Raw genomic sequence first — 11,890 nt, 5'->3', positions numbered from 1 at the left:
GGAATGCGCAGGCTGCAACTTACAGCCACTGACAGGGATCGACGTGGCGCGAGGAGAGCGACATAATGGGTCAAAGTAGGGGCTGAATGTAATTTAACAGTTGACGGTGTTATGGGTCGGAACGTCGTATGTAATTTAACCGGAATCCGTGTAAGTTAAAATTTCCTCTTAACCGTTTGAACACAGTATTCGATCTGGGCGTAATTTAGTTTTGCATTTATGTGGTTGATTCAAATTTGTCTTCTGTATTTAACATTATGCGTGGTCCGTCCAAACTTAAATACAGGTTAATCGGCGCTGTAAACGGCAGCAACAAGCAAAAGGCACGATGCAAAAGACATGGAAAAGAGTTCGCGATGCGACTCCAAGCATTACTGGAAGTTCATGCAGTTCAGACGAGTAAGTAATTTGTGTCGGAGGACATTGTTTTGATCTAGCTATATTTCTCTGGGCCACTTGACCGAGTTATTTTAGGAAGAACTCATATAAGCTAGGTAAACTAGTAATACAATTTGCTGACAGATATCTGCTCTTTGAAAGGAAATTTGAGTGTGTTAATTCTCCTCAATATTAGAATGGTGTGTACGGGAACTTCAGATGTGCTCTAGGTTTTGCTAGTGTTATTGGATACTTTCGAAGACATGGCATTGCAATTTCAATTTTTGTACAATAAGGTTTTGGCATATGAGTTGTACTTTAGATGACCTCCATTACTCAGAAATGGATCTTTCCGATATCTATTTATGATGAGTCAAAACTTAATACAGTTTCAAGATTTTTCGATTCAGACAAAAGGAAGATAAACACCTGAGATTTTATATTTAAACTGGAGAAATTGAGGGAGAAAGTTCCCTGGTTGTTTGATTCTATAATGGCACAGTGATTCTTACATTTATGTAACTTCGAATTTGATTACTTTGTGATGGGACTTGGTTGATTTTGCAGGTTCGCTGTGGATGTAACTAATGAGGACCACATCCTATCGAGTTAAGATGGAGTACGTCATTAACCAATGAAGCAGAATATATTAGCATCATCTGAAGTGGACTAAACTTTTAGCTACTTGTTAATGATGTGAAAAAATGTGGAATGTTGAAAAAAAACATTTTTTATGTCATCAAAAAAATAAAAAAAAAACATTTTTTAAGGATCATGAGCAGGGTGTTAATTCAGAAGAAGCCCCAGAAGAAATGTAAAATGGCCTTTTGTTGGCCTCTTGACTGCTTGAAAGGAGAATTTGTTATTTTCAAAAGTGTCGTTGGTTTTTTCTTTCTCCAATAATGATAAGAAAATTACAAAACAAAACCACGACACAGGACCCATAACCCTCCGCCTGAAAACTATCAAGCTCAACTTTGATGGGTCGGTTTCTTCATCAAACTTGGCTGCTGCGGGCTTTGTTATCAAAAACCATTTCGGTGACCCCATTATTGCTGGTTCAAGATCTATTGGATCTTCCACGGTTCCTATGGCAAAATGTATGGCTCTTAAAGATGGCATGTTAGCTACTAAACGGTTCAACCTGGACCATATTTTAGTGGAGGGTGACTCGTCCCTAATTATCAAGTGTGTCAACCTCAAGTGTGAAGCTCCCTGGATGATAAAATCTCTCCTTAAAGACATAGGTTCAATTGCTAATTCATTCGCAAGCATCTCCTTCTCTCATGTTTTTCGGGAAGTGAACTTCTTAGTTGATGCTATTACGTCTACAAGTACAGGCTCCTCTCCAAGAATTTGGTTGCAGTGTCTCCCTGTTATGGCTCTCCTTGCCCTTTACTGAGACAAGTTTAGCTTCGGTTGCCCGAGGGGGTTTTCTTTGTAATTTTCATTTTCTCCTCAAAAAAAAAAAAAAAAAACCACGAAAACAATCCTCTCCCAACTGATCCGGAATGCTGGTTGAAGTGTTGTTAACGTGAGGATTCCATGCATATAAAGCTTGGGTATAAAAAGCAAAGAAGTTGACAAAACTCCCTAGAAAACTTGCTAGTTGCATTCTAATTTAGATATTTTGACTTGCATCTTTCTTCAGTCTTTTGGTACACTGGTTGAATATAATCTTCCCCCCAAGACAATGCAGATACAAGGAAAAATTAATTATAGAAGTTCACCAAGAAAAGAACATGAAACCTCACACTCAGGAAAAAAAAAATCTAATGCATAATGATATAAATTCACCACAGAACATTTGTAAATGCATAAGAAGATCAAGGTCTGGACTCTGGATGACCTGCAGCAAATTACATTTTATTGTAGCTACAGATAATTTACTTCAAATTAAATTCATTCCTTCATATATGCAGGGAGCTCCAAATCAGGAAAGAGGCTTAAGCTACTTTTGCTTCTGCATGGACATGTCAATTACATACAGCTTACCATATGGCTATTAATATGTACCCATAACACAACCATGGACAACAAATTCGTATAAGTATGACAACAACTGGGCTTTATACCATTTCAATGACACCTTGGTCATGCTCATCAAAATTTCATTCAAACAATGTTACAACCATGGTGGTCATTAACACTTCATATATTCTAATAGCACTTCATCAAACCATCACAACCATAATATAGAATAAACACATAATCTAAACCGCATCAGTTTGGAATCTGCTAGACATAAAACCACAGTATACTTAAATATATGTATACATACAATAACTTCGTTCGGAAAATATAGCATAACAGTTGAAGGTTCAACAAGCCTAGTCTAGTAGGTACATATTCCCCTATCCAATCAAAACTAACTGAGAATTTTTCTAGTAGGCACATCTGTACCACCTCCCATCCAACCAAAACTGCCCAAATATTATACCGTAGCCCTCTGAACTGGGAAAGGAAACAAAACCCTGACAAGAACTACTGTAACCCTAAACTAAATTGGAAAGCCTCTTGGATGCTCCTGCATCAGGATAAGAATGACAGAAGTATTAACTAGCATTGTTATAAAACAGCAAAAAATAAAATAAAATAAAATAAGAAAAGCCTAAACATTTCCGATTAATCTCCATTACAGATCAAATAAGTTATCATACTATCCTGTACAAATTAATAGGATGACTAGTTTATACATGCTTTCATTGTATTTATCTTTGGTGTCAATCTGATTTGGTCACCCAATCGTCTTTGTTTGGGTTTTGGATAGTGAATGAGACAATCTTGTACAACCACAAATTGGGAGTTGATGACAAGAAAAATAATTTTTTGCTTTCGTTCCTGTTATTTTCCAGGATTAATTTTCGTTACATTACTAGGATCTTACTTAACACATCTACTAACAACAACAACGATCAATTTCAAATTTGGTTTTTGGCTACTTGCAAGTGAACAGTAGTACAACTTCTTAAACTTAATAAATTGAAGGAAAAAATTCATGCATACTCCATTCATAGAAACCCTATTAACCTAGTTGATTACCATATACCAGTTCAACCCGATGTCTTTCAAGTTTCAATTAAAGACCAGCCTCAGTAACCGTCCTCTACTAGAAAATAATTGTCATAGCAATATCAGATATCTTACATCTAGATATAAAAAATATTTGTAATTATAACAAGGACTTACCAGCCAAGATGATGGGAGATAGGATGAGATAATTCTTCAAATTCGCTAACCGAAGATCTTACAGCATGTCCTCAACGCCTTCATCGTCTTCGCCTACACCATCGGCATTGGTATGGTTTCTGCGAAGGCTAAGCCTTCGTCAGCTCCTCGATATTGATTTCAGTGACCGCGACCTTCACGCTTGAATCTTGATATGGGCTCTACAAAGGCTAGATGAAACATGGGGCTCTGTTGGTGTTGGTTTTGTGATAAGTGATGGCTTATCCAATACGAGTCACTTAAGCATGAAACTCCTTACTGTACCAAAATCAGAAATTTTGGTTCATATTTTCATTTAGTAGTATGTTACTAGATTTGAGATCTATATGAATGACTTTCAATTATATTGGAATGCTTCTCCCAATCTAGTAGCATGCATCTGGTTGAATCTGGCCAGTGTATACCCAGTCTGTGCAAAAAGAAAAGGCTATGTTTCACAACTACAAATCAGATGAAACAAGTGACAGTCTAATAGTAACATCCTCTCTTCACTATGAATGCAAAATCTGACTGCATATGACTGCATATTTTTTTTTAACATAAACAATGTTCTATGACATAAACTACTTACTCGTTTGAACTGCATGAACTTCCACTTTTGCTTGGGGTTGCATCACAAACTCTTTTATACATGTCTGTTGTCCATCTCTCTCTTTTCCATGCCTCTTCCATCCACCCGTTTGCTTGTTGCTACCGTTTACCGCACCAGTTCACCTGTTTTATGTTCGGATCAGACCACACATAAGGTTAAATACAAAAGATGAACAAATTAGTACTACCAAACTGCTAAAAATACCGTAGTAATCCCGACACCTTTTGCCCATCTCGCAATAACACAAGAAGCTTTTCTGAGAAGTAAATGGAAATCCTAATAAGCCAAGTACTTAATCAATAATTTCAATCAGTGCTCACACTATCATTTTAGGCAATCACATAATGAATTGCAAGAATCTTAGAGCAATAAAGGACCACAAACAAATCATAGTCCACTGAAATTCAACAAAACTAACAATCATGAATGCTAAAAGGAGGGCATATACCACAACCATTTGCTTCCAATCCATTACACATTGCCAGCACTTGTAATTGCCTAATAGCGTCCTTAACCTCTATTGCACAACTCTTTTTAAACTCAAACCATCTTCTTTAAAGGAATATCTACAAGACTCTCTACTAATTCTTTTTCAAATCTATCAAATTGAAATTGGGCTACAAAGGATGCCGAGCCTATACCAAATGGAAAATTCCCAGTACAAGTTTTAACAATACAATGATTCCACACTACCAAGACCCCAATTCAACACAAGCCCAAAGATTCCATCTTTCATTTTGCTCACTTTTCCAATCATCACCAATTTCTCATAAAACACAAAAAAAGATAGACAAAGATAGTGAAGCATTTTACCCAGAAACCAAGGCCACCTCACATGAGGGTCTGGAGCTTCTTCGGTCAAGTACCTAAACCGCTCCAGCATAGTACACTAGGCCAAAAAAGCTAACAGACAACGGACCAAATTCGTTGTGTGATTTGGACGATCTCCGTTGTGTATCGGAGCGTTGTGTGATGAAAAATGGCACAAAGGTGGAAACCCGTTGTGTGAATCACAAACAGTCAACACTTATTTGGTTAAAACTGTTGTGCCTTCTCTCGACAGATGGCAGCTATAGTTGCCTCGCAGTCATGCTGCACATGTCATTGGCATCATTCACACAACGAAAGTTGTTTCCGAGCCGTTGTATAAAAGGCGAATCAGACAACAGCATTTTATTTTCTCTGTTGTATGAGTTATCCTCACACTTCACTTTTGAAAATTTTATTGTTGTGTGTTAATTTTGGATAACGTATTCTAGTTATTACAGTTGTGTGATTGTAAATCAGACAACGTATGTTTGTTAGAACCGTTGCATGTTATATAAGGATTCATTGTGTGAACATCCAAATTGTTACTTCAGACAACATTATTAACATTAAAAATTCTATTGTGTGATAATCGTCTTTTCTGGATTTTGTGCATTGATAATAATGCTCCATTTTACCTAATGAACAGTGACTAATTGTGTGAAGTTTACTATATTAGTGATTGAAATCATTATCCAATGAACAATGATTAATATTTACGCCAAAAGAAATGTGATACATCAATAAAATTCCAATATATCCACCAAATATTGAATCCAAGTAACATGTCATTGCTATAAAGTTTCCTAGCTAGCTGAATTTACATGATGAAAGAAAATATATTTTGCTTCATTGCTTGGTATTCTATGCTTGATCACTTAGTGACTCTTTAGGCAACATTTCACTAGATATTCCCAAACCTGCAAACAGAATAAGCAAAATTCAAGGTTATGAAGGAATGATTCAAACTAATTAAAGCTAAAATAGAAGAAAACATTGCAAGGTAACATTACCAAGCCTTGTACACTAAGAGAAGCAGAGCTATAATATATGTGTAAGCATAACAAACAAATAATACAATCTGATCAAACAAATGATTAATTAAAGCATCACCATATGATAAGATAACTGTAAGACTGCTAAATCCACATATAGCCCAAGCACGCAGGATAAGAAGATTTCAGTGTGTGCCAATTTAAAATTTAGTTCGAGGAATGAACCTGGATTTTCTTCAGCTTTATTGCTTAGTATTCCGGTAAATAGCAACTGTTTTTCCATAAATTTTGATGATCCCCGCCTTGTTGTTTTGCGGTAAGCACAATTTCTAATGGTGTTACACCATCCTCCCCCCTACACAAGATATTTATTCAAGTCAAGTTCTATAAAGTCAGAATTTTAAAATACCATCTTAAAGATATTTCTTATCACAAGTTCATTAAGCATAAATGTAAATGTTAAATGATATGATCAGGAATTGCTATGTAACAGTCAACAACTATACGTAAGTGCATAACTAAATGATGTCACTGTTTCAGATTTATCTCACACCTCCAATTGAATAAGCCAACTATTTGCTCCTGACCCGTACCCACGATGCAAATGATACCCGGGTAAGGTTCCATCGAGGCAGACTGCAAGGGTCAAAAGCAAAGTAGGTAAATTAGGACAAAAAAAAAATGAAACAGATCTCAAAATACAAAAGCATCAAGCGTGTCAAGTCAATTCAATGATCAACTGAACAGTGATTAAGAGAGGATTTACCAAATGAACCCAAAAACAATAGATTGACAATTACAATGAAAACAACATCACAAGATAGGTCAGGCCACACATAGATTAACACATCTAACAACAATTTATGAAAGCGTCTGAAAAGTAGTATGCTACCAATTCCAGCAGGCAGAAGAGAGAATCTTACTCACAGTCTCACACAGTGAACTACAAATTAAGGAAAACTTGAATTGGAAGGAGAAAAGCAAAGGAAACAGAATTTCAGGTAACAAGCAGGACTGCAATTAATGTTTCCAGGACAACTATTATCATGTAAATGCAATTTACAGTAAACAATAAATAGATGGAGGGACAAAGCAATCCAGATTTAGATTACCACAAACCACATGCAATCCTATTAACTCAAATAAACCCAGAAATGATACTAGACACAGAAAAGATACAATCTTTATCTACCAAGACCAAGCAAAAAGTCCAAAATTTGGATAAAAAAAATAAAGAAAAACACAGTAATGGTTAGCTAATTATAGGAGTGAATGTACCTGCTCCTTTGGCACCAGCTCCTGGAATAAGGGTTAGTCCTACCATCACCCCAGTTACAGCAGCCTTGGATTCTCCATAGCCCTCCAACCAGGACAGCTCTGTTTCATTAAAACTATGCTCCTCAAACCCATTAGCCCATTTGGTGAAAACTAGCACTACAACAATGCCAACCCACAAAAACTTCATCTTGGGTCTGCTCTGTTTCAATCTCTCTACCACCTAAGAAATGGAAAAATTGAACTTCAGAACAGAAAGATGCAAACTTTGATATTGCATTCGTGTATTTGTGTTTCTTGCTGTAATATATATATATATATATATATATATATATATAGTGAGTGTTTTAGCTGGCTGCAATTAGTCACATTCAATAGCAAATCCAGCTAAAGATAGAAGGGTACATGGCCACAAATGAGTAATGTGGCAAGTATGGAAAGGCAATCAAATTCAAAATGTGTAGCCAAAAAATGGAAAAAGGCTCAAAATGAGAGAGAGAGAGAGAGAGAAGAGAGAGAGAGAGAGAGAGAGAGAATGGTGGAGAGATCTCGCAGAAAAGATAATGAAAACAACTAGAACAATATAAAAATTATCCTTCTACTTTTTATTTTCTGACATGTTCTACAATACAAGCTACTAACCGAGAGAGAGAGAAAGAGAGAAAGAGATTAAATACTCTCTCTGGGATTAAAGAAGAAAATACCTTCTTGCGCTTTCCAATAACCTTAAGCCCACTGCGATCCGAATTTCCAACATTGAAATCAATGGTTGTGATATCCCCTTCTTCCTTAAGAGCCACATGTGTTGCAGCCAAACCAATCACACACAATCTGATATATAAGGCAGTAATTCAAGAAAAATGATCTAACTTCTTCATTCACACATTAACAAACAAGCACAACAGAACAAAAGAACAAAAAAGTTTAAAAAAAGATGGGGCTGTTACCCATTGGGGTGGCGATAAACATATTGGTCATGTTCTGGTTTCATAAAATCTTGATATTGATCATACCTAGCATAGAGTGATCAACAATGGACAGTCTCATAGTGATAGATCACTCAAAAACATAATGACAGAGACTAAACAATAAGCAACTTGTCATGATATCAGCAGCTATTCTTTTGCAATTTATAGATCAACGCTTATATGTGCTACAACAACCAACCATACGACCAGCAAATTTTCTTATCAACATTGTTTGCAAAATACCTGTTATAAGAACACAATTGCACAAGTCGACAGTTTTGAGGACAGAGTATCCATTTGCCAAACTCATAACTCCAACATCACCTTGAAAATGTTCTTGTGATAGCTGAAAAAAAGTTGGAAAGAGCTGGTTACATAACTCCTACACTTACAATAGGAACCTGATGGAAATTACATGACTACCAAATCTCTCCATTACTGTTTCGTATAACACTTGGTCAAATTCCCTTTTCTAGATTGTATATGATAATGGCTGAATAGACCAATTAAATTAGTCTAAAAGTTATCAACTCAAAGTAGTTGACTAATTTCAGTTAAATAAAATTTCAATTTTGGAAATCAAATACCAAGCAGAAGAAGAAGAACAAGGACAGAATCCCAATATCAATTACAAGTGCCAAGTAAACGGCCTTTTACTGAATAGCTAATTAGTTAAAAGACACTGGTCTTGATAATTCCCAAAAGGAATTTGTATATATACTAAAATAAAGGTGAGTTCAAGAACATATAATAAAGCTCAAGGGATTTAAAAATCCCAAATACCTGTATACGAACCAAATCATTCAATAATACTATAAAAAGTTGAATTTATACCATATCATTAACACACACAAAGAAAAAGCATCAGATAATATTACCTGAATTGGATTGAAACTATGCCAAAGATATTGATGGAACTACTACACAACATCATTGGACCAACACACAGCATAGAAAACCCTCCAAAATATATAATCTGTGTGACCTGGGGAATAAGTGCCTTCATTTTCTTCTTTTTCAAATTGGTCGCAGGGGTCAGTGTAAGCAAGCTTCTTAAACCTATATTCTCCCACAACTCTGCATTGCTTGCTTTCACAAATAGAATTGCAGGGAGGACCTATAATACGTTTATATACAAAATGACCAAGAGAGTTCAGAACACACACAACCAAACCACTAGAAACTATAATGTCAATGCAAGACATGAAATTGAGTGGGGATTTAACACTTCCCTTACATCTGAATCTGGCTCACTGACCTTATTGTCCTTGTTCCTTTACTGCAATTTATGTGCTTGAAAAAGATAATTTCGTTGCTTTTGAAGCTTCCAGCCAAAATAATGAAGACAGTTCTAGGAGTAATGCTTGCCCTGCATAATATAAAAGGAAAGCATAGAATCACTCAACCATTCTGATTCCACACAAAATTGCAATGAAGAACATCATTTCTAATCACAAATGAAAAACCCAAAACTAAATTGAAAAACCCATTAAGATCCAGAAACGCACCAAATGATGACGAACAACTGCTGGAGCTGTTGAGCCTCAGTGACGAGACGATCAAACTGGGCTTCGCTGCAGAAGGGCGCGAGCTCCACTGAAACCGGTGAATCATCGAGCTCTCGTAACGACCCTTCTGGGCTCAAAGCCCTGACTGCCGTAATCGGCCCCCAGCTCAAAGTCCTCATGCCACAGCTTGGAGATACTACTGTTCTTCAGGCCGACTCAGAATCGTTCCCCAACTCGAGGCTTCATAGCCCAAGAAGATGCTTCTCTTCACTGCTAGGAGAACGAGAATTGAAAACTGAGAAAACCATAAACGAAATCGAAGTCAATTAATTAGTGAATTTGCGGTAATACCTTCGGCTTCAGCGATAGAGATAGTGGAGAGTTTGAATCAATCTCTGAGAAGCTCACTCACTGAGTCGGAGCGAACAGAGGCGAAGACGAGGCCGGAGAGGTGGGCTGTCCCGATGCCAAGTCAGAGACGAGCTTCAGAGTATGGTGGAGTACGAGGGGGTCGTGAATGAGTTAGAGAGAGCGAGTTAGGGTTTTGATGATTGAAGAAATTGTAGGGGGCGGGAGTTGAGAGTTTGATGATTAGGGATGTGAGGGATGCAGGTTTCAGTGGAGAGAAGGTGAAATCCACTGGACGCTCAGGCTAGGAGCTGGGTGCTTCAGTTGGATGCTGAATTAGCTTTTGAGTCAGACGCGAAGATTGGCTGTGGACGAAGAGGTAATCAGTGACTTGTGTTTCGGGGAGAGAAGAAGACTGGGAGAGACATGGTCTTACAAAATGGCAAGGTGTATTGAGTTTGCCCTGATGCGAGATATGGTTTGTCTTCTATTTTTTATCATAAAATCAGACAACAAAAATGATGGTGTGTTGTCTGATTGTCTTCTCTTTAAACTTTCAGCTGAGGGACACAAAATGAAAACTCCCACCTACTATGTGTAAGCACAAGCTCATTTTTGGCGCTCGGATGGCTTTCCCATTCACACAACAGAAAAAATGTCATTCCGTTGTAGGAGCTTGCAAATCATTTGCCAAAATTTGGTCATTTTGGGGGGAATGAAACTCATTTTGGGGCACATTAATCTTTTCAATGTTATCTCCCTCAATTGGACAACACAATGAATATACATGTTGTGTGACAATTTCCAAGTTTCGATCCTACAACACATATAATTATTCTGTTGTGCAAAGTAGTACTTTGGTAGTGCATTTGAGTCAGAAATTGGAGCCAAATATGAGTAAAGGTAGGGGGAAAATGTCCCGCTATTTTTTTTTCATTCAGACAACATAACATTCTTTATAACTGTTGTGCAATATTGCTCTATCTGAAAAATTTTGAACTGTAGCATCTTTGTACAACGAAAGTTTCTTAAATGTGTTGTAAGAAGCAATTTCCATCAACACACAACGGAAAAAAAATTTTCGTTGTGTAAAAAGTGTTGTATATTGAGGTTATTGGCCTAGTGGTACTCTCCTCTCTACTTTGCTCCTCAGCTTCATCAACGCCATCCTCTTTTGCACTCACACGACCCTTAACTTCCTTTCAAACAAAAACCCAATTGCTTTCCCGGAAAACCCACGAAAATTATGGCCTTGGTTTGTGTTCAAAGATTGGATTTTGGTTAAAGAGCGAAAGGGAATGGTTTGGTTATGAAGTCGAGTGGTGAGAGGAGAGAAAGAACAGAAGTGATTTGGGTCTGAGAAAAGAGAGGAAAGGATGGGATGAACAAATTCGATTGTGGTGGCTGATGCGCCAACGAGGAGGCTGTAAAACATGTTTTACTCTAACAGCACCGTCAACTGCAAAATTACCATGAGCCCTTACATTGACCCATTAAGCGGCTCTCCTCGCGCCCCGTCAGTGGCTGTAAGTTGCAGCCTGCGTATTCCAGCCCCCTCCACCGAATACGCCTGTCCCATTCTGTCCCACCCAAAACTTCTTTGACACGTGTCATCTCACATAACCAGAGCCAACTCCGTTAAATGAAAAAAAAAAAAATCTAGATTAATAATCTCTTCATAAAATTCATTTTTGGTCAAAATATTCCCTTCCCCAGCAAAACCTTTTTCTCAGAATCCAAAAGGCCTTGGATCAGTCTTCTCTTCCACCAAGCTAGCCTCCTTCCTTAACT

General features: G+C 37.3%; 1 protein-coding gene and 2 long non-coding RNA genes across 5 annotated transcripts; 1 reads left to right on the top strand and 2 right to left on the bottom strand.

Moving 5' to 3' along the window:
* Nucleotides 1-18: 18 nt before the first annotated feature.
* On the top strand, nt 19-1,048 carry LOC112189734. The gene is made up of 3 exons (XR_002932073.2): nt 19-150; nt 287-399; nt 946-1,048. It is a non-coding gene; the product is annotated as an uncharacterized LOC112189734 (long non-coding RNA).
* Nucleotides 1,049-2,592: 1,544 nt separating this feature from the next.
* Nucleotides 2,593-5,089, bottom strand: LOC112182041. Of its 3 annotated transcripts, none has more exons than XR_005804392.1 (4): nt 5,012-5,086; nt 4,403-4,454; nt 4,178-4,320; nt 2,593-3,864 (listed from the first exon to the last, which is right to left on the bottom strand). It is a non-coding gene; the product is annotated as an uncharacterized LOC112182041 (long non-coding RNA). The 3 variants fall into 3 exon arrangements; XR_005804393.1 differs by having other exon boundaries at nt 4,647-5,080; XR_002929255.2 differs by lacking the exon at nt 4,403-4,454 and having other exon boundaries at nt 5,012-5,089.
* A 765-nt stretch (nt 5,090-5,854) lies between these two features.
* LOC112181547 (pectin acetylesterase 10-like) lies at nt 5,855-7,584 on the bottom strand. Its single transcript, XM_024319917.2, has 4 exons — nt 7,279-7,584; nt 6,554-6,636; nt 6,226-6,355; nt 5,855-5,925 (listed from the first exon to the last, which is right to left on the bottom strand). Exons 1-4 carry the CDS (start codon nt 7,463-7,465, stop codon nt 5,870-5,872), a joined length of 456 nt encoding a protein of 151 aa, XP_024175685.1. The 5' UTR covers nt 7,466-7,584; the 3' UTR covers nt 5,855-5,869.
* Between the last annotated feature and the right edge of the window lie 4,306 nt (nt 7,585-11,890).

Source organism: Rosa chinensis, chromosome 1 (genome assembly GCF_002994745.2).
Source record: "Rosa chinensis cultivar Old Blush chromosome 1, RchiOBHm-V2, whole genome shotgun sequence".
NCBI lineage: Eukaryota > Viridiplantae > Streptophyta > Magnoliopsida > Rosales > Rosaceae > Rosa > Rosa chinensis.
This window is presented reverse-complemented; position numbering and strand designations above follow the sequence as displayed.